A 25,513-nucleotide genomic window follows, 5' to 3' on the forward strand; every position below is an offset into this window, starting at 1 on the left:
CATGATTGGCTGGATCTAAAAGTATCAACCAATCGTACTGAGCGCTCACTCAACAGTTGTGTCTGCTGAACCCAATGGCCATGTTCAGCAAGCACAATTGTTGAGTGAGCGCTCAATGATTTCTTAATATGATTGGCTGGATCTAAAAGTATTAACCAATCATACCGAGCGCTCACTCAACAGTTGTGTTTGCTGAACGCGGCCAATGGCCGCGTTCAGCCATCTTGGTATCGGATATTTAGTGTTTATTGTCACATCGTGAAGGTGGCGTGCGTCCATGCCGTATTCAAAGAGGATCTGTCTTCTATACAGTATATAGTCTACGAAAATACGGTTATGTTACCGTCACGATCTCCCAAATAAACGCGGGAAAACTGTCAAACGCGTAGAAGCAGCGTGAGAATGGCGCAGCGTCGTATAGAGTGAGCAGCTATAATAATTATTTCGATAATTAGACATAATTCGAATTATAATACACGAAGTCCGCGGTTCAACTAATTAATGTGGCAATTTTTCCTGTACAAATCTTGACATCAACTTATTTGTTTGCAGCTCCTTTTTCACTAAAGTTCCATCCAAGAAGGATTTGAACCAGGACAACTCGGAGAGGTATGTTACGCCGTTAATAGTCTCTCTATCTCTATATTAATCGATTATGCTAAAAATCTTCACCACATGCTCGCGCTTGAGCTCGTTGGCTCTACCGGCGCGACGGCTAGAGCTCGCGGTCGCAGCTCGCAGCCAATTCGTTTTTAATCGGATACATGCAACCAACAGCCGCAACTCGGACGAGCAGAAGAATCAGGATGCAACGGAGAACGGCAAACGGAAGAGGGACAACTCTAGCAGGTGATTAAGTCTAATATGATACGAGTTCGCGTCTCAAATTGCAACAAACTATATCGTTTCCCTTTGCTTTTAACATTGTTTTCTCATCAGTCGTTGGTCTTGCAGTTCTCCACCTTCGAAGAAGCAGAACACCAAACTTACGAAGCCAAAACTGATTGCCAAGACTCCCTCGCCAAGTGTGAAACCTCGTGCGAAACTAGGTAACTACACCACGTTGAGCTGTGGATTTTTTCTCAGATACAATACATCCCTTAGGTATATAATTATGATTATCTCTTAAGGAGCTACACCGAAGAATAAGTTGAATAAACTCTCACCTGGGTCGTCGAAGAAGACAGAGAAGAAACAATTGAAAGATACACCTGATAGGAAGAAGAAGAAGAAGGAAACGGACGAAACTCTAAATGGCGCCATAGAAGAGGAGACCAATAATACTCAAATAGAAAATGGTACGGCTAAGGGTAAAAAGAAAAAGGAAGAAGCTGCTTCTTCGAAGAAGAAATCTGAGTCTAATAAGGTGAAGGAAACTGTGAAGAAGAAGCGTGCCAGGATCATTGAGCCAGTAGATTCCAGTGACGACGAGAATCACCTACCTGTACGTTTAAAGATTCTTTTAAAATTTTAGTACTAAAACTATAATGCAATTTTAATTAATTTTCCCAGAGAAAGTGTGAATCTCATTATAAATTTATAAATGTTTGCACATTTTTCTTATACATATGTACAAATGATTATAGTTGCCTGAAAGTCCGAAAAGATCGGAGGTTAAGGACGAGGAAAAGATAACAGAGAGCGTAAACGAGTCCAGCGAAATAAATGAAACCGCTTCAAATAAAGACGTGATTGAAAGTGCGTCGGACAACGAAGAGAAAAGTCCGAAGGAGTCTACACCTGAAAAGAAATCACAGTCTACCGTTAAGAATGAAAGCCCGGAGAAGAAGCCTACGCCTGAGAAGAAAGCTAAAAAAGTGTCCAGCTTTTTTAGTGAGTATTCAATAATTTATTTCGAAAACATTGCAGACTAAATTTTGTATTTCAATGTATTGCAAGAGCTTTAAAAAATAATCAAACAATTTTACGAGTACCTACATTTTGTTGCAGTGCCTACAAAACAAAAGGGCGACGCGAAGGATGACAAAGTGAGCAATGGAAAAAGCGCCAGCCGGTCCTACAATCCCATCGCGTCTGTCTATCATCCGATAGACGATGCATGCTGGAAACGAGGGGACAAGTGAGTTGGAATAAAAGTTTTACAAGATTTAGAAATACTTTAGGAATCCGTAAAACTTTCCTAAAGCTTTAGAGACATTTAAAATCCTCTCTTTCGAATTCCCAGAACTCCATATAGCGCTTTTGCGCGCACCTTGGAGATCATCGAGGAGACAAGCGCAAGATTAAAGATAATCGAGGTATTGTCAAATTACTTCCGATCCGTCATAGTCCTGAGTCCCGCGGATCTTCTGCCGAGCGTTTATCTGTGCCTTAATCAATTAGCGCCGGCGTACGAAGGTTAATAATGAAATTGATTATTCAACAATTGAAAAAAATTTGGTATTTGTCTAAAGATGACTATTTAAAATTATTGTTAGCATTGCGTTAGAATAATTTATGCGTTTTAGGAATTGAGCTTGGAGTCGCGGACACGAATCTAATGAAGGCGATAGCGCAGTGTACCGGTAGAACACTGGCGCAAATTAAAGATGATGTCCAGAAGGTCGGCGATTTGGGCATCGTGGCGGAAAGTAGCAGATCCAATCAAAGAACTATGTTTCAACCGGCACCGTTGACGGTTCCCAACGTGTACGCCAAACTAAAGGAGATCGGCCAGATGACAGGGCAGGCGGTAATCCACACAACTGTTATAATTATGATTTTTTATTAATATATCTTATTAATACGAGTTTTTTAATTATATATATATTCTCTCTAAAAAAAATGTTTTTTCTCACAGCACTGAGAAAGATTAATTATAGATATAATATAAATTAAAAATGAAGGTGTTTAAAAACTGAACTAAATTAATGTTGATTTTAAATAAATTAAACGAGAAACATAAAATACTTATATTAAAATAAGCAAGTTAAAAACCGCCATATCTTTGCATAAATAAACATTAATTCTTTTCTACAGTCTCTGACGAAAAAGTTAGATAAGATTCAAACGCTGTTCGTGGCGTGCCGTAATACAGAAGCGAGATACCTCATTAGATCATTGGCTGGGAAGCTTCGTATTGGATTAGCGGAACAATCTGTTTTACAAGTAAGCCACTCGCGATATCATGCTGCTTCGATTGTTATTAAATATCATTAAATATCTGGACTTTCTTAGGCATTGGCTTTAGCTTGCGCGATGACACCGCCGGAACAAAATTATCCACCTGAAATTCTGAATGCAAGCAAAAAGATGTCGAGTGATCGGTTTAAAGAAAAGTATGAAGAGATAGCGCTTATATTGAAAACAACGTATTGGTAAGATCATTATGAAAATATTACTGTTACAAGTATTAAAACTAATGAATTAGATTAAATAATATTTTCCTTGAAGTAAGATATTCTCCTCAACTAAAAAGGAAAAATATATACCTATTATATAAAATGTCCATACAACATATAATTATGTTTGAAACAAAATAAAGTTACAATAAGTAATTTTATAAAAAATCTTATTTCCCAATTCATAAGCAAGATATTGTATCAGCTACTTAAGTTTCCCTCAAGTTTTTACTAATTTTATATCTTGCAGTGAATGTCCGAATTACAATCTTATAATTCCCGTTCTACTGGAAGACGGAATTAATGCCTTGCCAAGCAAGTGCAAGCTCACTCCTGGAATACCTTTGAAACCCATGTTGGCACATCCTACTAAGGGTGTTCAAGAAGTCCTGACACGTTTCGAAGGCTTGAAATTTACTTGCGAATGGAAGTACGATGGGGAAAGAGCACAGGTGCCCATTTATTCCGTTTTACAAACTTGATAATACTGTAATAAATAATACTCTATCTCATTAAGAAGGAAATAAGATGTTTGAATATTAATTCGCTAAGGACATAATATAATTTAGATTAAAGTCATTAAAAATATTAAATATAATTCGGCAGATACACGTCGCGGACGACGGTCAGATTAATATATACAGTAGAAATCAGGAGAACAATACTAGCAAGTATCCAGATATCATTAAGCGATTCAAGAATACACGTGGCGAGCTGGTGAAGAATTGCATACTGGATTGCGAGGCAGTTGCTTGGGATAGAGAGAAGAAGCAAATCTTACCGTTCCAAATACTCAGCACAAGAAAGCGAAAGGTAATAATTACATATTACAATCATTTTCAGTTTAATTTCAATTACTGCTTTGATTGTAATTATTATAACTTTACTGTCATTAGGTGATTGCAATTGTTATATTAAGATTATAATTGCTATAATCATGGTTGTTCTAAATATCTCATTTTTATTCTTAGGATGCTAATGAGGAAGATATCAAAGTACAAGTGTGCGTGTTCATGTTCGATTTGTTATATTTAAATGATGAGCCGTTGGTGAAGAAAACATTCGTGAAACGTCGTGAATTGCTGAAGCAGCACTTCAAGGAAGCGGAGGGTGAATGGAAATTCGCCACTAGTATGGATACCACGACGATGGAAGAGGTGGAAGTCTTCTTGGATGAATCTGTGAAGGGAAATTGCGAGGGCCTGATGGTGAAGACGTTGGAGAAGGAGGCGACCTACGAGATCGCGAAGCGATCGAGAAACTGGCTGAAACTGAAGAAGGATTATCTGGACGGCGTCGGCGATACACTCGACGTGATCGTGATCGGTGGTTACATCGGCAAAGGGAAGAGGACCGGCACTTACGGTGGTTTCCTCTTGGCTTGTTACGATCAGGAAAACGAGGAGTACCAAAGCATCTGTAAGGTAATGTCACCGAAATATATCTTTGGTTCTGTGGAAATGAACAAGAACACATTATGTAATTAGTTAAATGGATAAATTTTTATCCGGTATTTAAGTGTCTCTAATACTTGTATTGAGATATTTTTTTAAATATACATATATATAACAAATACAATAAGTATCTGATTGTTCTTACAACTTGAACTTCTATTGTGAGCATATTATATTTTGTTCGCTTGGCGTATTACTTCTAGCCGATATCGGTGTACTACATTATTTTCTCATAAACAGATTGGTACAGGATTCAAGGAGGAGGACCTCGAGAATCACACCAAATTCTTCAAAGATCAAGTAATACCGCAGGCGAAAACGTATTACCGCTTTGATAGCAGCCACGAGCCGGATCATTGGTTCGAGCCCATTCAAGTCTGGGAGATCAAATGTGCCGATCTCTCCCTATCGCCCGTGCACAGAGCTGCTATCGGAATAGTGAGTTTCCTGTGTTTGCGAAAGCAAGCATTCGTAAAAATATAGCTCGCCGTAATTGCGCCAAAAGAAATTGATATGACGTAACGTAATAATACATTTTATTTCCGGAAATCTTTTATCCGCATTGTGTCGGACAGATTGCATTATCGTGATATTTTAGAGATGTATTTTTTTTTGTCAACTAAACAGAGATGATAGAAACAGTATTTCTTCAATTAATCCTTCCTTCGAGTTCCCTTGGAATTTGAAGCTTCTTTAATAAATGTTTTTCGAATTAAAAAAGAGGTAGCCTATATTTTATCTTTGTTCTGTTCAGGTCGATCCGGAAAAGGGAATTTCTTTAAGATTTCCGCGATTCATCAGAATCCGTGAGGATAAGAACTGCGAGCAGGCCACTTCCGCTCAAGATGTGGCGGACATGTACAATAATCAAGAGCAAATTAAAAATAAAACTTCCGCGTCGAAAACGACGGAGGAAGATTTCTATTAATCTCTTTTCTTTTTTACATCGCGACGCGCAAATTAGTCTAGTATGTCTTTTCTCTTTTGTAATCGTTAATTTTATAACGGCTATTGTAAATAAAATACGTTTAATAAGTCATACAATATATCAATTCTGTAATTTCCATTTGCGTTGCGTCTGGTGTCTATTATCTGAAAATTGATCTGAGAAAAGGTTTATAATTAATTTATTGTTTGTATTTTGAAATGTGTAACTAACAATATTTTGTATATCAGTAACTTTGAAGATTTAATAAATTAATATTCTCACGTCTCCAAAATTTCTAAAATTTAACTTCATCACGAATAAAATATGACTTTTGACTTTTGTTTCGTTCGCATCCACAATGTATATGACTTCTCCATGAATATGTAAATGTCTTGGAGAAACTAAGACATCGATTAAACAAACGGAAGCACTTTGCTGATTAATAATCACACCTTTTAATAATTTACGTCTATCACACATACCGCGAATGAAATGATTCACCTCGGCGATGCGTTATATCTTTATCTAGGGCGCTCTTATCCACTTATCTTGTATTTGCTAGTGATAAAGCACCGGAACGTTAAGCGATGATACTCTTGTACCTGTCGACGTTCCCGATCGACTTAATTACGTCGCGTCGCCTCGTTTCCGAAATAGCCGTCTTTTTTACGTGAATTGGGGAAGTGTTAATACGCGACGGATGATATCTCCCGCAGGACACATGAAGATGGTCGCCAAGAGTTCCGGGCCGCCTCTCGAGAAGCAGATCGGCTGTATTAAGTTCACGATTTTCTGCTTGAACGCGATAATATGGGTGGGTGCGCGTGGAGTTATCTCGTTGATTGCGTCGTCTTGTGAAGTTATACCATAGTGAAATGATTAATTTTACGTGTGAATTGAAAAAATCGGAGTGAATTGTATCGGACGATGCTAATGAATCTGGAAAAACAAAGACAAACAAGTTATAATAGAGTTTCGAGAACTTGTTTCGTAAAACATGAATTTCTTTCTATCGTTACTGAAAGTAACTTTCACTCAATAGGATAAGCGATTGTTTCTTTTTAAGTGATTTAATTTGTTAATAAATTGCATTCTTTTAGGCCTCGTTTTTCTGGTTGACAGTTAATCAGAAAATGAAAAACCGGACCTTAAATATACAAACAAATTACACAGAGAAATTGATTAAGTAGTTTAAAAGATATAAAACAAGAGCCATAATTTAATTTATAGACATTTTAACTTTTAGCAATTAATGTAGTCTCTGTGAAAGATAGCATTTTATCTCTCTATTACATTATCACGACTATTAGATAAAGCTTGAGATGTTTCGTTGAGAAAATTCCCATTGCTATTCCCGTAACATGCAATTAACAAAATCCTTGTCACTCGGCAAAAGATCCTGGGCTGTGCGATGTTCGGACTGTCCATCTGGATGCGGTTCGAGCCGATGCTCGAAGAATGGGTGGAGTTCATGAACATGTACGAGTTCTACATTGGGGTTTACGTGCTGATCGCTACCTCGGTGCTCGTCATGGCCATCGCCTTCATCGGCTGTGCTGCCGCGCTTATGGAACACATCATGACCTTATACGCCGTAAGAACGCTTATCAGTAGACCGAACTGAGCGAGTTCTCGAAGGGAGACTATTTCGGAGAAAATCGTTTCGCAAGTTGCTTAGAAATCAGACTTTTGTAAATTAGTGCCTCAAAATATTCTCGGCTTGTCGCAAATTATCGTCGATTATTTAATTCAAGTACTAATTAATGACTATTTGCGACACTAATTTTATCAATTAAGATTTGTAAAACCGAGTTTGCAAAATACTTCCTCGAAAACAGATATTCCTCGTTTAATTTTAAATTCAAGTACTTATTTTCAACGGCATGAAATCATTTTGTGAAATTGATTTAAAAATTGCAAACATTATTTTCTCGAGATTGCAAAAACTATACGAAAAAAATTCATATAGCAGCGTATGAAAGGAGTTTCATGATTTTAGCACGTGGGTCTTCAAGCGCTCAGTTTCATCTGCTGTCTAGCCGGAGCGGCGGTCATTCTTGATTATTCGACGTACGACAGTAAGATTCAGCCCATCATCGAACGGTCTATGTACAGTCTCATCGTCAACTCCCATCACGACGCGGCGAGCTCCATTCTACGAATAATCCAGGAAACTGTAAGAGAAAACTAATCTCCCCTCGGGGAAAAAGCACCTTATTCTCAGGATTGTACAATCTTTTGACGGATGTGTATATTAGGTCGGATGCTGCGGAGCCGATGGACCGAGGGATTACACACAATTGCGTAAACCACTGCCCACCGAGTGCCGGGACACCGTAACCGGAAACGCCTTCCATCACGGCTGTGTGGAGGAACTATCCTGGTTTCTGGAGGCGAGATCGGGATGGCTCGCCGGTATGGCGATGGCGTTGTGCATGCTTCACGTAAGAAGAAGCTCTTTACTTCATTCATCCTCTTTTTGTCCTTTTTATCGCCAAGAAGAGATAAATATACATGATTTGGGCTACATGAGTTGTAGCTCAGCTAATTTCGTCATAGCTGTAATCTCTCTTTCTTGTCTCAACATCAAGTTGACATCGTCTCGACTTCTTATTTCTCCTTGGGAATTTCTATACGATATGTTTCCTGCTGCTTTTGTTCTAATTATTTTCTTTCTCTTCTACAGGTGATCATAGCGGTGCTGTCGCTGACGCTTGTACGAGCTATCAAGAAAGAAGAGGAATCCATAACTTTCAAGCGTTAGACATCAATTCGTCGTCTAACGATACACAGTGACATAATATAAGTACCGTAATTATAATTCTTTTTATAAAAACGAAAACAATTACAAAGTCTGCTAAATTGCAAATTTTGCGAGTATTCATTCTAAGAGTGACACTCCAATTAAGGATATACGATAAGTAGTTTCTACTCTCGTATCTTGTAACTTCTGAAGCTTTCAGTTTTCAAACATAATAATTTGACTTCCTTTTAGAATAAAGTCTCCCCAATTCAAAATTAAATTTGATGCAAAATAGCTCACATATTTCTGTCACTATTTATAAGGAGCCTAAAATTATATTTTAATTATAGTTGATCCGCAACAGAGATTCATGCGTTTTACTTTAAAATCGAATCAGCACATGCAGTTTATTCTTCCATTAACATTTTTATGTAGTTTTTGTACATTTTTTATTTTCTTGCATGATTTATATTTATAATTTAATAGTCATTTTTAGAAGAAGCTATCGTTAAAATAGAAAAAAACAAAGAGAATACATAAATAAGTTACTATTTTTAATAATTATTAAATGAATAATACTAATAATATCGAATAATTTCTAAAAATGAGATATTATCTCCGATATTCTACGTAAAAATTATCACGAAGATATATTAATAAATGGAAAATAAAAGATTAAAAAATTAATAATAAATAATTAAATCGAATTCTGATTTTAGCCATTATCATAAATAACCACATTGTGTATAATATTTTGTAAGAAATGATATTACAATTTTAGCTGGAAAAGTGAAACCTTAACTTCTATATCGTTTCGATTTATCATCTCGATTATGTTTATAAAATTATAAAATTAAAATTTATTTTATTATGTTTTACATTTAATTAATTTACGTGTTATTAACAGATTACTTAATATTTTTTTCCAATCTTTTCTATTCGATGTCTGGATTTGCTGCAACGCGACGGTAAATTCACGTTTTTGTTTCATTTATTTACAAAATACGCGGTATACGTACACAATATACGATATACAATATATATAATATTATAGTCAATAATTTATTTACAATAATGCCGTTCGATTGCGGTCATCGCTGACGTTTTACTACACTGAATCATTCGACGCTGTAAGTTTGTAATTTTCTTCGCCTGACATGCAGTGGGATCGCGGCCGCGTCCCTTCATGTATTTCTCATAAGAACGTACATTGGCCCACTTATTACACAATTATGACATTTGTTGCTTTGTGAAAAGTATTGTGAATTTGCGTGGTCACGTTGATTCTTATTTTTTTTATTTTGACATAAAAATAATTTTATTAAAATTTATTTCAAAAATTAAATTTTTTAAATTTAAGATATTTTTATTAGAAACCTTATGTAAGTATAATATTAAATTTATCACGAGTTTTTACTATTTATTAAGTGTTTAATTGTCGCAATGGCAGCCAATGCAAATATATAGTTGAAATATATTGTATCTTTATCGAAAAGATTAGTAAGAAAAATTCATGAAAAAGTCTTATTAAACAAAGAAGACCTGTTTTGTGTTTAAGATCGTATCGCTCCTAGAATTCATCATGAATAACTATGTACCTTCTCCTTTATATAATTATAAAAATTAATTAATCTCATATCTAGCGGGAAAGAGAACGAATCTATCTGGCGACTGACCGCAATCGAAATGGATCGCGAACTACTCGAAGGAGTCGAAGGTCGGATCGAGGATCTAACCGACGAAGGGGAAGGGCGGATAAGCCACCGGTGCCGGATAGTAACCGGGGTACGCCTGTACCGTCGGCTGCACCGGCACCGTGTTGGTGATGTAGGTGGTGAGTTCGGTAGGCACGACCTTTGTGGAGAAGAGGGTGGTGTAAGCGGTTTTGGCGCCGAAGGTAAGCTTCAGCACCCGCGAGTCGGACACGGTGGCGAGAGTCTGGGTGACCACGGGCGCGCTCGTCACCGTGAATTGCGGCTGCTGCGGGAATAGCGGTAGCTGCGGCACCTGCGGCACCTGCGGCACCTGCGGCACCTGCGGCTGCAGCACAGGGCTCAGAGTGGACGTGCCGTACTCGTAGGACGTTCTGAAGCAGAGAAACGCAATTACAATGCATTACGGTAGCAAATATCAATGTAACACAATGTAATAAATATAACGTGAGATACGAAAGAGTATAGAATTATTAATATTTAATTATTTATAAATTGATCTTTAAATATCCATTACGTAAAAAAAAAAGGGAAATTTGCTTGTGAAAAGTATCTGGATAAAGATACTGACCTAGGCACAGTGCCAACTGGCCTGGTCAGCGTTGAGTAGATGGTATTCCCCGAATTCACGACGGGAATCACATGCGATTCATATAGCGTCTCCAAGGTGACCACCGGTCTGGAGGTAGTGATGACCTGGGGTTGCGGCTGACCGAAGTATTTCAGCAGAGCCAATTGTTGGGCCTGTTCCGGGGTCAGCTGAGGCTCGGCGTTGCTGCTGGTCGCGACGTCGCTCTTGACCTTTGACGGCGACGTCGACTTGAAGATGTCCAGATCGGCATCGGGGTCGTTGTTGGGCACCACCACCCTCTTGGGCACGTCCTCGTCATCGCGATCGTCGTCGCCAAAGTCGAGCTCGAGGTGCAGCTCGCTGCCGGCTTCGTCGAGCTTCGAGTTGAACTCGTTCAGCGTCTTGCTCGGAATAAACTGATAGATCTCCATCGGCGGCAACGTCTTCGTCGCCGTTACCACCCGGGCGATGTTGTACGTCTGCACCAGAGTCAGCCGAGTAGTGCTGTTGCCGGCGTAGATCACCGGCAGCATATGCGTCTTCAGCAACGTCTGCGTTGTCGAGAACGTTTCCGTCAGCGTTTCTAACGGCGGCGTCGCTTGAGCGGCGTCCAGAGAGATCGCCGGCAGCGTCGCGACGGACGAGTCCAGCGGCAAGGTCGACTCGTAGGCAGCTCCAGTGTTCGCCAGGATATTCTCCGTGAGTGGTTCGGTGGGCGCGATTGAGCTGCTCGGTTCGGCTGTTGCGAAAGTTTTCTTGATGGTGGACGTTACCGTGATGTAGCGGGTGTTTCGGAGTGTTCCTACCTGAAGAGAGAAGCTGTCTAGAGAAACTGCATACATTTCTACCAAGGATATTAAAATACAAGAATAAAAAAACACCTGGAAAGCGTAGGGCGATTTGATAGTCGCAATTTCGAAGTATATATTATCGAGATCCGCCGCGGTGGAGATCTCCACATTGAGCGTCTCCATCGGCAGGATCTGTTCTGCCGGATGCTGCTGCTGCTGATCCTGTTGCACGCTGACGCTGGCCACGTCCTCGCTCTCGCTGGGATCCAACTCGTCCTCCGTCAACGACAGTTCCTTCCTCTGGGCGACATTGGCGCCGCTGGATGAGATCGAGCCGACGTTGAACGTCGCCCCCGTCGGCCTGCCTTGCTCGTCAAAGATCGCTCCGGGAAATGACTCCGTCGTACTCGGCTCGGTCGTTGATGTTCGCAAGTCCTCCTCGTCAACCTGCTTGCGAATCATAATCCTAGGCTTCGGCGTGGTCTTGTACGACCAGCGACCTTGCGTTCTCGGTAGCTTCACCTTGGGCAGAAGACTGACCGTCGTCGACGGCTGCTGGTCACTGTTCTTCGACTTCGTCGGCTGTTTCGTGGGCGAGTTAGGGGACTGACTGTTCGGCCGGAAACCGCTGCGACGACGAGTGATAGGCGTTTCGGTGGTGGTGGTCGCAGGACGATTTCTAAGAAGAAGACTTGAGTCAAAAGAGAATCGCTTCGTGTGAAATTATTTTATGTTTCCTATTATTATGTTTACAGGAAAACGATAGTGCGATAAAACTAGTTATTTGATAAAACAAAGAGAGAGAGAGAAGATTAATATAAATCATTTATTAATTAATTTTTCCAATTGTGTTATTTCGTTAACGATGCTCACTTATAATTCGGTCGCGTCGTACTAGAGCGATTCTTTCCGATCCTCGTTTGCTGTGATTCGTTGTTATCGTATTCATCAGCGATCTTGTTTCGGAATTTGAGCCTGGACGGATTATTGGGGGTCGAGTTTCTTCGCGTCGTTCGCACTGGAATGCCTAATTCGAAAATTAAACAATGAACTTATTCCCTGAGAGGATAAGAAAAGCGTTGTGCTTTAAATGTCATTGAGAGTGAAAAGTTGAAAATAAAAAAGACTTAGATCGCGGACAAGAGAACTTGGGCATAAATGTTTCGAACACTTATCGTGAATTTCTCACCGGAAGGTTCGTCGAAGAGGGCCTCCAGGGGCAGCGAGGACTCTTCCTGTTGATAAGTCGGGGTGGGCTCCAGCTGAGGCTTGAGCTTACCGTGCTGAGGACCGATGGTCTTCAGGATGCGGTTGGTGCTGGAGGGCCGGATCTTACCTTCGGCCACCGGCGCGACCGGCGCCGTCAGGATTCTCGACGAGCTCTGCAGCACCTGGGCGTACTTGCCGTTGATGTAAGTCCCGATCACGCTGGTCTCGTGCACAGTAGTGAGCCCGTCCTTCACGATGGTGCCGCCCAGCTTGGTCACCAGGCCGGTTGGGTTCTCCTTGTCTCTTCGCGGGGTGGCACGCGGCTTCTGAAGAGCCTTCGACGAAGGTCGCAGATTGATCAGCTGCCAAAGGTCAGGATTGCAATTAGAAAAATACTACGTCATTGGGGGAGAGGAGGGAAAACTTGTCATGGCAATTCTGTGCAATAAACAATTGCATGATATAATAATAACGGAGTAATTTTCCTACTAAATTTTGTTTCAAGTTTTTACACTCGAGAAATGGACTGAAAATTGCACACTTCTGAGCGGATTGTCATAATAATTATATGAACAAAATAGTATCAACGTCAGTGTTTTCTTGACCATACCTGGCATTTTTAATAAGGCATGCCTCGGTGGTCGAATTGGTGAGACGCCTAGAGTGTAGGGAGGTCCAGGTTCAAACCCTGGCCGAGGTAATATTTTTCGCAATAAATTTTCTGTATTATTAAAAATGCCAGGTATGGTCAAGAACACACTGACGTTGTTAATTATCGCTGGCGACATTGGAGAATTCTTATTAGTTTAACATAGTATCAATTGCTAATAATATAGAGAAAAGTCCCCTATTATGAAATAGGCTTCTAATATGAGATAGCAGGATTTCAACATCCAAATTCAATCACAAGTCTTTTTTTTTTGCGACGATTACATGATATAACAATGAATTTGCCACTGAACAAATTCCACTCCAAGCGAGTGAGCTTCCACTCCAAAAACTTTAGAGAGAAGCATGTCATAATAAAAAAATAATAACCCGATTTAAATATAAAACACTCGGGACGCAGCGACGCTGGAAAATATCGTTGGAAAAGCGCGTGAGTGGCGCTCTGCGAGCAAAACCGATTTATCAGTGGGATCGGATCGGACTTTCACGCCGACCGTCATGGCCGAGGGACGCAGCCGGAGGGGAGGCGGCTAGAAAGGATCGGCTAGGAAATCGATTACGGCACGCGGAAAATTACGCCGACGCGGTTATTCCGTATAATTTCGCGGCTTCGCGAGTTATCGTGAAAGTCGCTCGTGAAATGCCCGTTGCGTAATTTCAACATGGCGAGCAGAGCCTTGCACCGCTTCCGCCCGCGAGACCTTCTTCACCTCGCTGGCCGGGTGACCCATTTTCCCCGTCGGCTAGAACGCGATCGGAACGACGGTGAGCAACTCGTTTCGATCGACGACGCGCTCGTTAGCGACGCGATCCGGTTTCGCGATAATTAACGCTATCGAAACCCGAATCTCAATTTCCATTTCTCGCGGCTCCGGTTCACGCGCGCACGAAGATCAATGTCGCTTTTATAAACTGGATATACGCCTGACTTTCCTGCCTCTGCGACCGATCTAGCGTGGAGAGTTTATAATCGCGGATCTCGCGAGCGCGAAATCGTTGGCTGGATTCCGAAAGAGCCAATGTCGCATTTCTAACAAAGTAAATCACATTTCATTCTCGCCCCAAATACACACAAGACGGAGCTATTTCACTCGCGATCGGTTAAAGAAAAATATCAGATCGGGAAGTTGTCAAGGTAGGGGACGTTTCGAGTCATGAGGTTTGTCGCCTGGAAAATTTTGTATATCAAGTTTTAATTGATTGTAAATCAAATAGTCCCGCTTCACGCTGTGGAAAAAAAATTTATAAAACGTAAATTTATCTTCGCGATCTCTTCTGAAACGTACGCTATTGGCTCGGTCGAAGAGCCGAGAACAAGTTTCGGTAAATTTATTGAAATGACTAATGTGACTAATGATTAAGATGTTTTATTCTGTCTTATTAAAATGTCAAGATACCGAAATGTCACTATCAATTCAGAGCTGTTATATTCAGAAAGATTATCTTGAGGTATATTTTAGAATATTATATTATGTTTAAATATGTCATTTTCTCCACTTAGCTTACCAGCAGAGAAAGCAGATCCGGCAGTCAATCGATCTAGTTAGAACATATCAAAAAGGAGGCCAGGAAGGCAGTAAAAAGACGTAAAATATATAATTGTTAGGTACAGTCATTCTCCGAGACATAGCGCAAAATTAAATAACGTAAAATTACATATTCCGGCGTTCCAAGAGCGAGGGAACTAATTATTTGTAGCATTTACGTGGCAACTGGTTCCATCTTTGCGGTTTTAATCATTTCTCTGATCTACATTTTGCATACCTTGTACGTCTCGTCGATCACTTCCGTCGGTTGCTTCGAGAGAAAATCGTATTCCGGTTCGGCGAGATTGTTCTTCACGCCTGGAGCTTCATCCTTGGCACGCACCTGAACAACCGATGACAATACGGGCGTCTTCGTCTGTTTACTTGACTCCTAAGGGAACACGCTGAACGATTAGGCCGTCTTCTCAATATAGAATGCTTTATAATTTATACAATTTATAATAATTTAATTTCTAAAAGATTAAAGTATAATATACACAATTTAAATTAAGCTATGAGATGAGTTCCTAAGACGAAATAGCGCGGGGTTTCTGTTAAATTAATCTAAACATCATCTATTGGCTCCACCATAAATTTATTGCTCTCGAGGTGAAATCTGTTTAGTGGAAAATTCAATGTTAGATCGTGTTATCGTCGCGAAAGAAGATTTGGACGTTGAAAACTTGCTGTCTCGTATTAGAAGTCTATCTCATAACAGGGGACATTTCCTCTGTATGCAATAAAGGAGTAAGAGCCAAGACGGGATGTTAGTGTCCAAATAATTTTAATTTTTAAGCTTATTGCGAAAATTAATACTTCAGCCAGGGTATAGTAATTGTTAAATATGTATATACGTATAATCGCAAAATTTAAATATTGTGTTACATGTGTTCTCGTAGATTCTCTTACATATCAAGAGACATTTGTAAATTAAGTCGACCTTAAAGTAATCGAGAAATTAGGCGCGTTGACATAATATAAAGTAATGCCAGGACATCCTGTATAGCGTCATTCCTCGTTATCTCACCTGGCTCTTCGTTTTCGGCGCGGCATTCTCGGACGGGTTCACCACGTTTTGCGCGATGACGGAATTCACAACGATCTTCGTGCCCTTTAACTGCTTCTTCGTCTCACCGGCCTGATCCGCGACCTTGTGGGTCTCGCTAGGCTGGATGTCGGGGACATTTGTCTTCGGCTGCTGCTCCGTCGTCGGCTTCGTGTGAATCGCCGGCGCGGAGGACGTGGTCTTCTTTTCGGCGCCTCCTTCTGAAAACGAACGTCGCATTTGCATACCTGACGAGAATAAAAGTCGCGAGGCCGAACGACCGGGAAAACGAGACTGAAGGAGCGCATCTTGACGGCCAACACCCGCACCGAAGGCCTCGCCAAATTTTTTATCCTTTCGGGAGAAAGGATTCAGGATACTCTTGGAAATCTCTTCCCTTGACTCGCAGTTTTATTATGTGCGCGCGTCGACCGTATTCATTATTTTAATCCCGTCTCATTGAAATCGCATTCTTATATTTTAATTTCCCCGATAACGCGCGACATTTTATCATTCTATTCCACTTGGTGATTTAAACTGGTATCAATTTCTAATTGCATGTTTCTTCTGTAATAATTATTAATAATTATATAAAATACAAAGTGTAATTACAAGTGAATGAAATTTTTACTTCGTTATACTTGATTTTCTTGTTAATAAATTGTAATTTCGCATTTTTATTATTTTCTGTTAAATGTTAGGATCTTTATTTGAAGAAGAGGAAGCAAATAAGCACTTCGTGCTGAGTAGGTGGTTTGAAAAGTCAAGGAGAGGAGATGACAAGAGAGTCATGACGAGTGAGAACAATGAGCATAATCTGTACGCGGATCCGGATAGCGATATGCTAAAGAGATTGGTCCCCGGTACCCCTCGCCAAGGCCCACCTTGAGTACAGCGAAACTCTTCAGCGTTTCAAGGCCTCATCCTTATTCGTAAGTCGCAGGATCAGGGCACGTGAACGAGCACGGCGTAACAAAGAGGTGTCGATTGCGCTTAGAAAGTAATTTCTGGCACAATTCAAAATTCCATGACACCTCATGGCTACGAATACCAATTGCGAATCTTCTGCCTCCCCGATTGCGACAGTCCTCGCCGCGATACCTGTCTCTCGGCGAATTACCTCTTCGGAACCTCTCGATGAAGTTGTTTACTTACTTACGGCAAAGAGACGCGTTTTATATCGAACGATTTGTAATAATAACTGAAACGAATGTCTTCCACTTATCAATTGGCCCCACTTTCAAAGAAAGCGAAATTTGACGATGCAATTATTACATTGACAATCTCCTCGGACAAACCCGATTGATTTCATTTCTAATTAAAATTACGATTCTGCAATTTTTTTTTATCCGCAGTACTTTTGCGAATTGTAAACAATTTTTACTTGCAATATTTTTATCAGTTATTATTGCGATGTGATTTCAAATTTTACGGATCCGAGATGTAATTAATAAATAAATAAAGTCTCGCAGTTACCTGGAGGAGCGCTCTGAGGACTGAAGACCATCACCGTGTTTCCGATCGTCGTGGTGAAGTCCAAAAAGCCGTAAACGGTTTGCGTGATGAAGTCATTATTTGTAGCTGCTGGTTCGATCGCTGCAACTGCATCCTCCGGGTGGTTCTTGTAAACTTGCGCGGTGGACACTGCAACTACAAGAAGTTACGAGTTTATAACAAGCTTCTTTATGTCGCAACCCACCCCTGACAATTGATTGTAAATGTAGAGGAAAGCCCCCTATTATGAGATAGGCTTCTAGTATGAGATATCAGGTTTCCAACATCAAAATTTAATCACAAATTTTTATTCACAACGATTACGCGATCTAACAACAAGTGCCACTAAACAGATTTCACTCGGGCAATAAATTAACGATGAAACCAACAGAGGATGCCCATTAATTTAGCAAAAATCCTGCTAGCTCATTATTAGGAGCTTATCTCATAATAGGGGACTTTTCTCTATCTACATATCGGATCGCGACGCCGTCGGCCGGAGGATTTCTGGCGGGCCTTGAGACGAAAGGAGCTTTACTCAAAATTCTGCATTTATCAGCGATGACATCATTACACTCACCATACGCTAGAGCTGCGACGAACACGAAGTATCTCGATGTCATTGCGCTCAGTCTGATCTCATCCTACGCGGACACACGAATCTGAAAGACGCGAATAAGAGAAAAAGAGCATGAGAAAAAAGTTGTCTCGCTATGTTAATTGTTCTGCTGTGACTGTTTGATAATAATAGTCATCGTAGCAGCCTCACTTTTTCGCGTCGTGCACGCGATAAAAATATCACGTCGTCGAAATATGTAAGCGCCCGGACAGAGAATCTAAAAAGGATTCACTCGAATTGTAAAATAAATTCTGTTTCCGTCCCGTATCTGTTTTAAAAACATTCTTAAGACCTCAAAAAGAGTTTGGTTCTGTGTTCACCAATTTCGAGCTCCTTTCTGGATGCATCAGGAATTCTTTTATAGAAGAATCGGCACCAAAGAAATTCTTTGGTAGTTCATTGTGAACAGATTTCGCTAATTCATGAAGAATCCTTTGGGAAAATTTACTTTAAATAAAATTAAAGTTTCTTGAAGTGTCCTTTACTGTTCATATTTCTTATTTTTCTAAAGTAAAGTTTTAAGGTTTTCTAAGATATATTTTCCCAAGGGATTTAAAAAAGAGAATCCTTTTCAAGTTCGTATCACCTGTGAAATAGAAAAAAATATTGTTGCAATTAAGATACCGCAAAGATACACGTTACATCCACGATTCATATCAATTATTAATAACTGTATCTCGTGCAGTTTTACGATTAGACAAGACAAAATAATTTGCGAGTCGCATTTAACACAGAATAATATTTCCTACGATCATGGGAGAATCGAGCGGTAATTCTCAGACAATTACGCAATTATTGCAGTCGCACGTGCAATCGGCCGCTCATAATCATCTCTTGGGACGGGATAAAAAAACTGCGTGTTACATCAGCCGCGTAAATATGACGTATTACCGTTATTTTGCAAAGCACCGTTACTTTTCCTCTCCCCCAACAATTAACGGTTATGTAAAAATGCCGGCGGATTCTGCTTCATTAGAAACAACGTCTTGTCGATTACATTCGCGCGCGCGTCTTTTACGGGGATTGCTAATTATCAATCTCCTACACGAGAGAGAGATCGTCCTCGGATTTACGCGGTGCACATCGCTCTCCGCGGAAGAAATTCATATCTGCTTACGTCTGAGTTGGATATACTCAGATACGATTAAATGTATATACTTTTTCCCAAGTAATTAAAATTTGAAGGGACTTAAATTTTTCATTCTAATGTGCAAGACATTTTAATAATTGCCTAATCGATATCCCTCGATATTTTCAATCGCTTAAATTCCTTCGTGAAAGATAAGCGTTTTGCTTGCGTGACAAAACATTGACATTGCCGGTCGAATTTTAATTTCGCCGCGATCGAGCGCGCGAGAAGGCTAAAAAGAGCGGGGCGATTTCGCGATTTGCGTGAGGCAATCGAGTGTGTCGCAAGTTAAAAAAAAATTTCCTTCTCGCCCGATCGCTATCAGCTCGAGCATGAGCATTGTAAGGCGTGAGCTCGTTCGGAAAACATCCTGTATGAGGCAAACGCAACGGCGGCGCTAACACAATCGCCGGCGCGCGGAAAGTGCGCCCGCGCCCGACGAAATCGTTACGTAACGCGTAACCGCCTCCCCGGTAATCGTTCTGCCCCGAAACAATGGTAAGAGGTGCCTCCGAGAGCAGGAGGCACGACTGGAATCTGCGATTTTCGAATTCGGATCAGATCAACGGGAACCGAAAGGCGCAACGCGCCTTTTCCATTCGCGTATTGTTTCCATCGTTTGAAACAATTTTTCTTTCACGCAGACGATAGAAACTATGCAAATTATTATAAATTGAACGATTAATTAAGTAATTAATTTTCTTTGAGCTCTCGCTAACAGTCGTACAAAAACAAAAAGCAGTTTTAAACAAGATTAGATTAGATCCGATGCATTTTAATTATAATTTATTCATTAACCGCACACTATTAAGTATAAATGAGTTAAAGCACTGTTTGTAAACCAAGTCCACTTCTTGGCACGTACGCATGTCGATTTCATTCATTATTCGTAAACGCCCGATTCTGTTTCGCGCCGTTACATCGCCGATCGCTATACGGAGTGTCCCGGAATTACTGGACGTTTTTCTCTAACAACAGCAACCTTGAACAATGCGAAGATCTTAACGAGGCCTCTCGAAGAGAAAACGTTCCATCGCACCTTTCCAATCACATACCCCCCCCCCCTCTCTCTCTCTCCCTGTGTCTCCCTGTCTATCCCTGTATCACCCTGTCTCTCCCTGTCTCTCCCCGTCTCTCCCCGTCTCTCCCTGTCTCTCCCCGTCTCTCCCTGTCTCTCCCCGTCTCTCCCTATCTCTCCCTGTCACTCCCTGTCTCTTTCTCTCAATTGAGCCTCGAATTAACATCACGTTCAAAAGATCCGCTCGAGACCAGTCAATCTTGTCATCGTCTCCCTTCCGTTCATCTCGCCGGAGATATTCCGTTCTCCTATATAATTCTTGATTATCCGCTGACAATTTGCATATTCTAACTTTTCCACAATTATTCGTTTTACGGCTTATGTATCTTTCATGCGAGACCCGCTCGACGGTTACTTTCGCTGCTTTCCTTTTCGTATCGTATACTACACCGCACCGCGAAGCGCGAGCTATTACTTCCGTCGCGGGAGCGGTTCTTTCAGCCCGGCAGTTTTTACCTGCAGGTCCAGAATCGCGAGCGGGGAGACTCAGCGTGGCGCGGCGCGCAGCATCGCGGAATCGCGCGAGAGCCGCTCCTTTCACCCGTGTTCTCTCACGACCGCGCCGCGGCTGTGATCCCGGCGCGGGTCGTAATAACTGCGGCTGAAACTGAAAAGCGCGAAGCTGGCAAGTTCGCGCTTCTCTATCGGGCGAACCGTTCTCGATGAGCGGAGTACGCGAATCGTTGTCGCGAGGTGAACACGCGGCGGGGATCCGCGCGCCGCGCCCCAGCGTGAAATAATGACTCGTCGATCGGTGTCGAAACGATATGTTGAATCGACGTCGACGCGCGCGTTAAATCGACGCCGACTCGACGTCAATTTGACAGCGTGTCGATGTTGATTCGGCATCGTTTCGACGAGTCATTTCTCACTGGGACGCAACCGCCAGACCTGTCGAATTACCTCCTCTCCCTTGCCGCAAAAGTGATCGAGATTAATTTATCGGTGGCCAACCGCATCTTCAGGCTTGTTTTCGATCGCTGCACTGGTGAACTAGTGCAGTAAGCTAGTGGAATGAGGAAAAAAATATACTTGTCTTACTCTAATTTATTGCACCAGTTCATCAGTGTGGCAACAGAAAACAAGCCTATCATCTGCAATTATATCGATGTTAATGCACGGAGAGAATTTTCTCTTGAAATTTACCCAGGAAATCATGTAATCGCGTGGCAACGTGGCATTTCGAGGATCTTTATGAGAGCTTTTTAAAATTTCACCATATTATATAATATTTCGTTAATATTAATGAAAGCTTCGTGGAGTCGCGCGTGTCACGAACAGCGAAGGCTGAGACAAAGCAGCCGAAAATAATCACCGCGAGAACGCAAGGTGTTGCGGGGCAGCGCGACGACGAGTCATTCTCCGACTCGCGCGAAGGTAAAGAGGAGTGGCCCTACTCACGCGCTCTATTCTGCTCTATCGTGTATGTACAGTGCACGCGCATACGCGCGCGGCGTGCGTAATGACCTGTAGAAAAAGAAATACCGCGCTGCAACGCGGCTGTAAATCTCGGCCGAGCACTCGAGCGAACCCTTTCCCGCGATCGAGATGTGTTTTCTTGCGGAAAGAATCGCGCAGTGCGCAACGCAACATTCCGCGACGCGCGAGAAGAGAAGAAACCTTAATGATTCACGTTTAATGATTCACGTTTAACGAGAATCCGTACTTTAACGCCGTACTTTAAGAACGAAACTCTCTTTCTCTGCCGTCACGTTTCTTTAACGCGTGCGTTACACAATCGTCTCGTTAAAGTCAGATTTAATTGACGAAACTCGTTCAGAGATCAGAATAAATTGTAAACGCAAATAGCGGACTGTCCGGAAGAGAGCAGTCGGAGATCGCAATTGCGGAAACGGGTAACGCATCCATACAGCACAGAAAGTTAAGATAATGTTGTTGAAACGTTGCAATATCGATGCAATATAACAATGTTGTGATGGAACGTCTCTGAGACGTTGATTCAACATTTGTGTGCTGCATGGGGTGTCGCCGAGTTTCGGATTGTCGCGCCGCAAAACGACCCAGCGAGAAATGACTCGTCCGTCGATGTCATTTCGACGAACCATTTCTCACTGGGGACGATTCGTCGTCTTGGTGAAAATCAGCGGCCGAGAGACGAGCGTCGGAGAGACCGACTGATTCGTTACGTCCGTGAGCGTAAATTTCGTGGTCAAGAGTAACGATCTGGGCCCGCGTCTCGAAACACGTTAAAAACCGGTCATCAGCGGCGTGCTCGTCCGCTCGATCGCTCAAGATCACGGTCAGCCCGAGGCCCCCCGAGACTATCGACCATCGACCGGGCCTCGCGGACCAACTGCCTACGCATTCCTGCAGTTACGTTTTCGGCACTTTCCCTTTGGCTGTGGGACCGCCAGTGATGCTCCCGACGCAGTTTCTCGCCTCCCTGAACCTGAACCCGCGCCTACGTGGCTGTGACACCGCCCACAGAAAAAAGTTTCCGGATCCAATGCTATTTACACTTGAATGTATCATAAAATAGGATCGATATAGCGCCAAAATCGTATTCACCGTAGAGAAGGGAATATTTTAATCTTAAATGAAAAATTCTAAAATCTAAATCCGTGATGTCATCAATGATTCTATAAGCTGAAGGACTCCGGAGTGGAAACTTTTCACTGTTGACATATCACTCTGGTCGATTCGTCGTAGTAAACGAGCAATTCGCTTTGCTTTCGAAAGGCTCGCTCAATCGGCCGACGTATGTTAATCAGTTTTTCGCCCAGTCATTTCTCCCCTTTCGGAAACACCACTGTGCGTCGGCGAAGCGATAATATATCGAAAGCAGGCGTGAGAAGGCGATCCGAAAACGCAATAAATCAGGCGGAGTCACTTAGCATAAGTAACAGCGTTGAAAAACGTTAGCATATTCTCCAGAACGGATTCTCGAACGCGTCGCGCGAAATTACATCCGCATACTTGCTCGAACTCCGCTCGAACCGATGCGGCGGTGGCGGCCGTGAACCTCGCGGATGCGTGGCGAATTCGCGTATTTTCTATCACTTTATTAGAGACAAGGCGAGGATAAATTGTCGATTATGGCAAGCCGTCCATTCTCGTTTGTCGCAAGATCGATTAGAAGATAAAATACGCCCGGGAGGGACGTTTCCCTCTTCCACGCGGCGATTAAGTCCACGCAAACGGCAATTTTTTTTTTCTAATTTATGTGCGTATGACGCAATCTACTTGCGCACGCGTCTCCTAATTGTACGCGCGAGGACGATTCTAGACAAACCTAATCGCGATCCGGCGGTTCGGCGAATTCTGAGAATACTCGGGAAAACACTTTCCCATGCGTGCGAATCTCTCTACTTCGTCGTCCTCTTCTTCCAGCTGGAAAAGGTGAAATCTCTCATCGCGAGAGAATCTTCGTGAACGGCGGAGACGTCGTCGCTTCTCTTTTACAGGAACAAACCGTCGGCGTCAACTCGTCGCCGTCATTATTCTCTCGGAATATATCGCCGAGCTTCTTTGTCACGTAACGTTTCCGCGTCGCGGCTTTTCCTCCGTTTCCTCCGCTTCTCTCGGAAACGAGATAGTCATCGGTGACAATTCGTCCTGGAGCCAAAAGTGGGAATTGAAATTAAACCGGCTCTAGCAGCACAGTGCATTGCTGCACATTGGCTGAACATTGGTCCAGTCCCAGATAGCACAAGACACTCCTATGAACATTTGAAGAATATTCTTCAAGAATATTTGGAATATTCCATAGATCATTCTTATATATTTATCTTATGTTCGTGGACCATTCGACTAGCACTGCTATAAATCTTTCTCGAATGTGAATAGAATAATCTGTTGAATATAGCGTGTCGGTTATACATGGTATGGTTACGGGTTTCACTGCCTTTTGTATAAGTGTATTACACAGTAAACAATGTGCAATGCATAAACTCGATGAAAATTACAAAATTATTCTGAACGAATATTCCAAAGACATCCATAATCTACATATATTTAAAGAATATTCGAATCAAATATTCCGAAATAAGAATATTTGTACTCTCATAGAGCTATGTGTGCTATCTGGGATGTTGGTTGTATTAGAGATGCATTGGCCGATATTGTCCAACGTAGCGCCAGTATTGGTTACGGAATAAGTGTAAATATTACACGATAATATTAGATTTATATTGGAAGCGCATTGGCCAATATTTGACAATGCAATAAGAATATCGGTATAATATTAGACCAATATTGCTAAATAGACATATTGGCTGAACAAGAGAAGGCGTCCATCTTACAATATTGGGCCAACATTGGCGACACTAGATTTACATTATTTCTCAACATCGCGCCAATATATTGAGCTACTAGGGGGAGGCTCTCCATTGTCCGCGGCGGCATCTTCGAATCGCGACAAGTTGGCGAACGTTGACTCCAACTCCCTCGCCTTCCCGGCGGGGATCACGGCCGTTCACGAGGTTTCGCTGGTTTTGTTACGGCCATTTTTCCCTCACTTTTGTCCCGAGGACGGCTATTTTTAATTGGACGTCCTGCGTCACGCGCGAATCGTCCGGCTGGATACCAGCCGGTAGACGAGGATGATCCCTCCCCGACGAGATCCACGATCTCTCCCCGCGGCTGCTAATTCATCACCTCTCAATTTATCCCTCGCGGTCCGCCCGCCTATTAGCTTCTCGATCCCTCCTTGAGATCGCCTCGATGAACGTGCTCCAGCAAGGGAAAAAAAAGAGCGCGAGACGTACCACGAATTATCGATAAAATTAATCACGGTGGAGCGAAAATTGGAGCCGACGAAAATTGAATTAGTATAATTGGATTAATTCTAGGGGAGGAACGACGTGCAGATTATCGTACAAAATGATCGCTTTCAAGATCGAAGGTGACGGCTGTATTACCGTCGTATACGAGCGATTGCATTGTATTAAACGCCAGCGAATCCCTGTTTAAAATATTAGATAGAATATGATCAGATTACATGAGGTTACATGCAATTACAACGTAAATGAGCAAAAGTCTTATTAATTTCCATTGAGGTTGCGTGCATCTAATGTAATTGATAAGACTTTTATTTATTTACATTGAAATTGCATGCACCTACTCTCGCGTAATCTGATCGTATTCCATCTATTGTTTTTAAACAGGGATCGCAGTCGGAAAGGGACAGAGAACGAATTAAGCTAGGCTTAAAGTTAGGTGACGTTGGTGAAACCAGGCCCAAG

At 41.9% G+C, this 25,513-nt stretch overlaps 2 protein-coding genes across 11 annotated transcripts in view; one reads left to right on the forward strand and one right to left on the reverse strand.

The window, feature by feature from the left end:
• Positions 1 to 288: 288 nt before the first annotated feature.
• On the forward strand, positions 289 to 8,592 carry LOC105570427 (DNA ligase 1). Of its 6 annotated transcripts, none has more exons than XM_012027606.1 (19): positions 289 to 422; positions 553 to 609; positions 778 to 849; positions 940 to 1,049; positions 1,131 to 1,444; positions 1,587 to 1,833; positions 1,951 to 2,080; positions 2,186 to 2,358; positions 2,469 to 2,692; positions 2,980 to 3,108; positions 3,178 to 3,317; positions 3,592 to 3,793; positions 3,948 to 4,154; positions 4,313 to 4,765; positions 5,036 to 5,233; positions 7,120 to 7,317; positions 7,723 to 7,899; positions 7,982 to 8,167; positions 8,410 to 8,592. In XM_012027606.1, exons 1-19 carry the CDS (start codon positions 403 to 405, stop codon positions 8,485 to 8,487), a joined length of 3,315 nt encoding a protein of 1,104 aa, XP_011882996.1. In that variant the 5' UTR covers positions 289 to 402; the 3' UTR covers positions 8,488 to 8,592. The 6 variants fall into 6 exon arrangements, with proteins under 6 accessions (XP_011882996.1, XP_011882997.1, XP_011882993.1 ...); XM_012027607.1 differs by having other exon boundaries at positions 955 to 1,049; XM_012027603.1 differs by having other exon boundaries at positions 389 to 422; positions 553 to 849.
• A 1,235-nt stretch (positions 8,593 to 9,827) lies between these two features.
• The window catches only part of LOC105570428 (cell wall protein RBR3), a 23,993-nt gene continuing 8,307 nt past the window's right edge, over positions 9,828 to 25,513 (reverse strand). The window contains exons 1-11 of one of the 5 annotated variants that reach the window (XM_012027612.1): positions 24,606 to 25,497; positions 23,563 to 23,885; positions 18,064 to 18,145; positions 17,466 to 17,639; positions 15,972 to 16,210; positions 15,183 to 15,335; positions 12,730 to 13,111; positions 12,414 to 12,567; positions 11,631 to 12,219; positions 10,750 to 11,555; positions 9,828 to 10,552 (exon numbers count right to left, since the gene is read on the reverse strand). In XM_012027612.1, the coding sequence (XP_011883002.1) occupies positions 10,198 to 10,552; positions 10,750 to 11,555; positions 11,631 to 12,219; positions 12,414 to 12,567; positions 12,730 to 13,111; positions 15,183 to 15,335; positions 15,972 to 16,210; positions 17,466 to 17,639; positions 18,064 to 18,106 (2,895 nt within the window). In that variant the 5' untranslated portion in view covers positions 18,107 to 18,145; positions 23,563 to 23,885; positions 24,606 to 25,497 and the 3' untranslated portion in view covers positions 9,828 to 10,197. Of the gene's footprint in view, positions 10,553 to 10,749; positions 11,556 to 11,630; positions 12,220 to 12,413; positions 12,568 to 12,729; positions 13,112 to 15,182; positions 15,336 to 15,971; positions 16,211 to 17,465; positions 17,640 to 18,063; positions 18,146 to 18,422; positions 19,367 to 20,664; positions 21,071 to 23,562; positions 24,141 to 24,605; positions 25,498 to 25,513 lie in introns of those variants that run through there. The other 4 variants (XM_012027611.1, XM_012027614.1, XM_012027613.1 and 1 more) reach the window with 4 other exon arrangements.

This window comes from Vollenhovia emeryi, unplaced genomic scaffold, assembly GCF_000949405.1.
Source record: "Vollenhovia emeryi isolate VEMERY1.0 unplaced genomic scaffold, V.emery_V1.0 DF939120.1, whole genome shotgun sequence".
Lineage (NCBI taxonomy): Eukaryota > Metazoa > Arthropoda > Insecta > Hymenoptera > Formicidae > Vollenhovia > Vollenhovia emeryi.

What these genes read in the sequence shown, in the direction of transcription:
- LOC105570427 (XM_012027603.1), top strand. Translation starts at nt 656, where the DNA reads ATGCTAAAAATCTTCACCACATGCTCGCGCTTGAGCTCGTTGGCTCTA. An exon ending in ATTAGCGCCGGCGTACGAAG is followed by an intron (nt 2,359 to 2,468) that starts GTTAATAATGAA and finishes TATGCGTTTTAG; the next exon opens with GAATTGAGCTTGGAGTCGCG. An exon ending in GCCAGATGACAGGGCAGGCG is followed by an intron (nt 2,693 to 2,979) that starts GTAATCCACACA and finishes TCTTTTCTACAG; the next exon opens with TCTCTGACGAAAAAGTTAGA.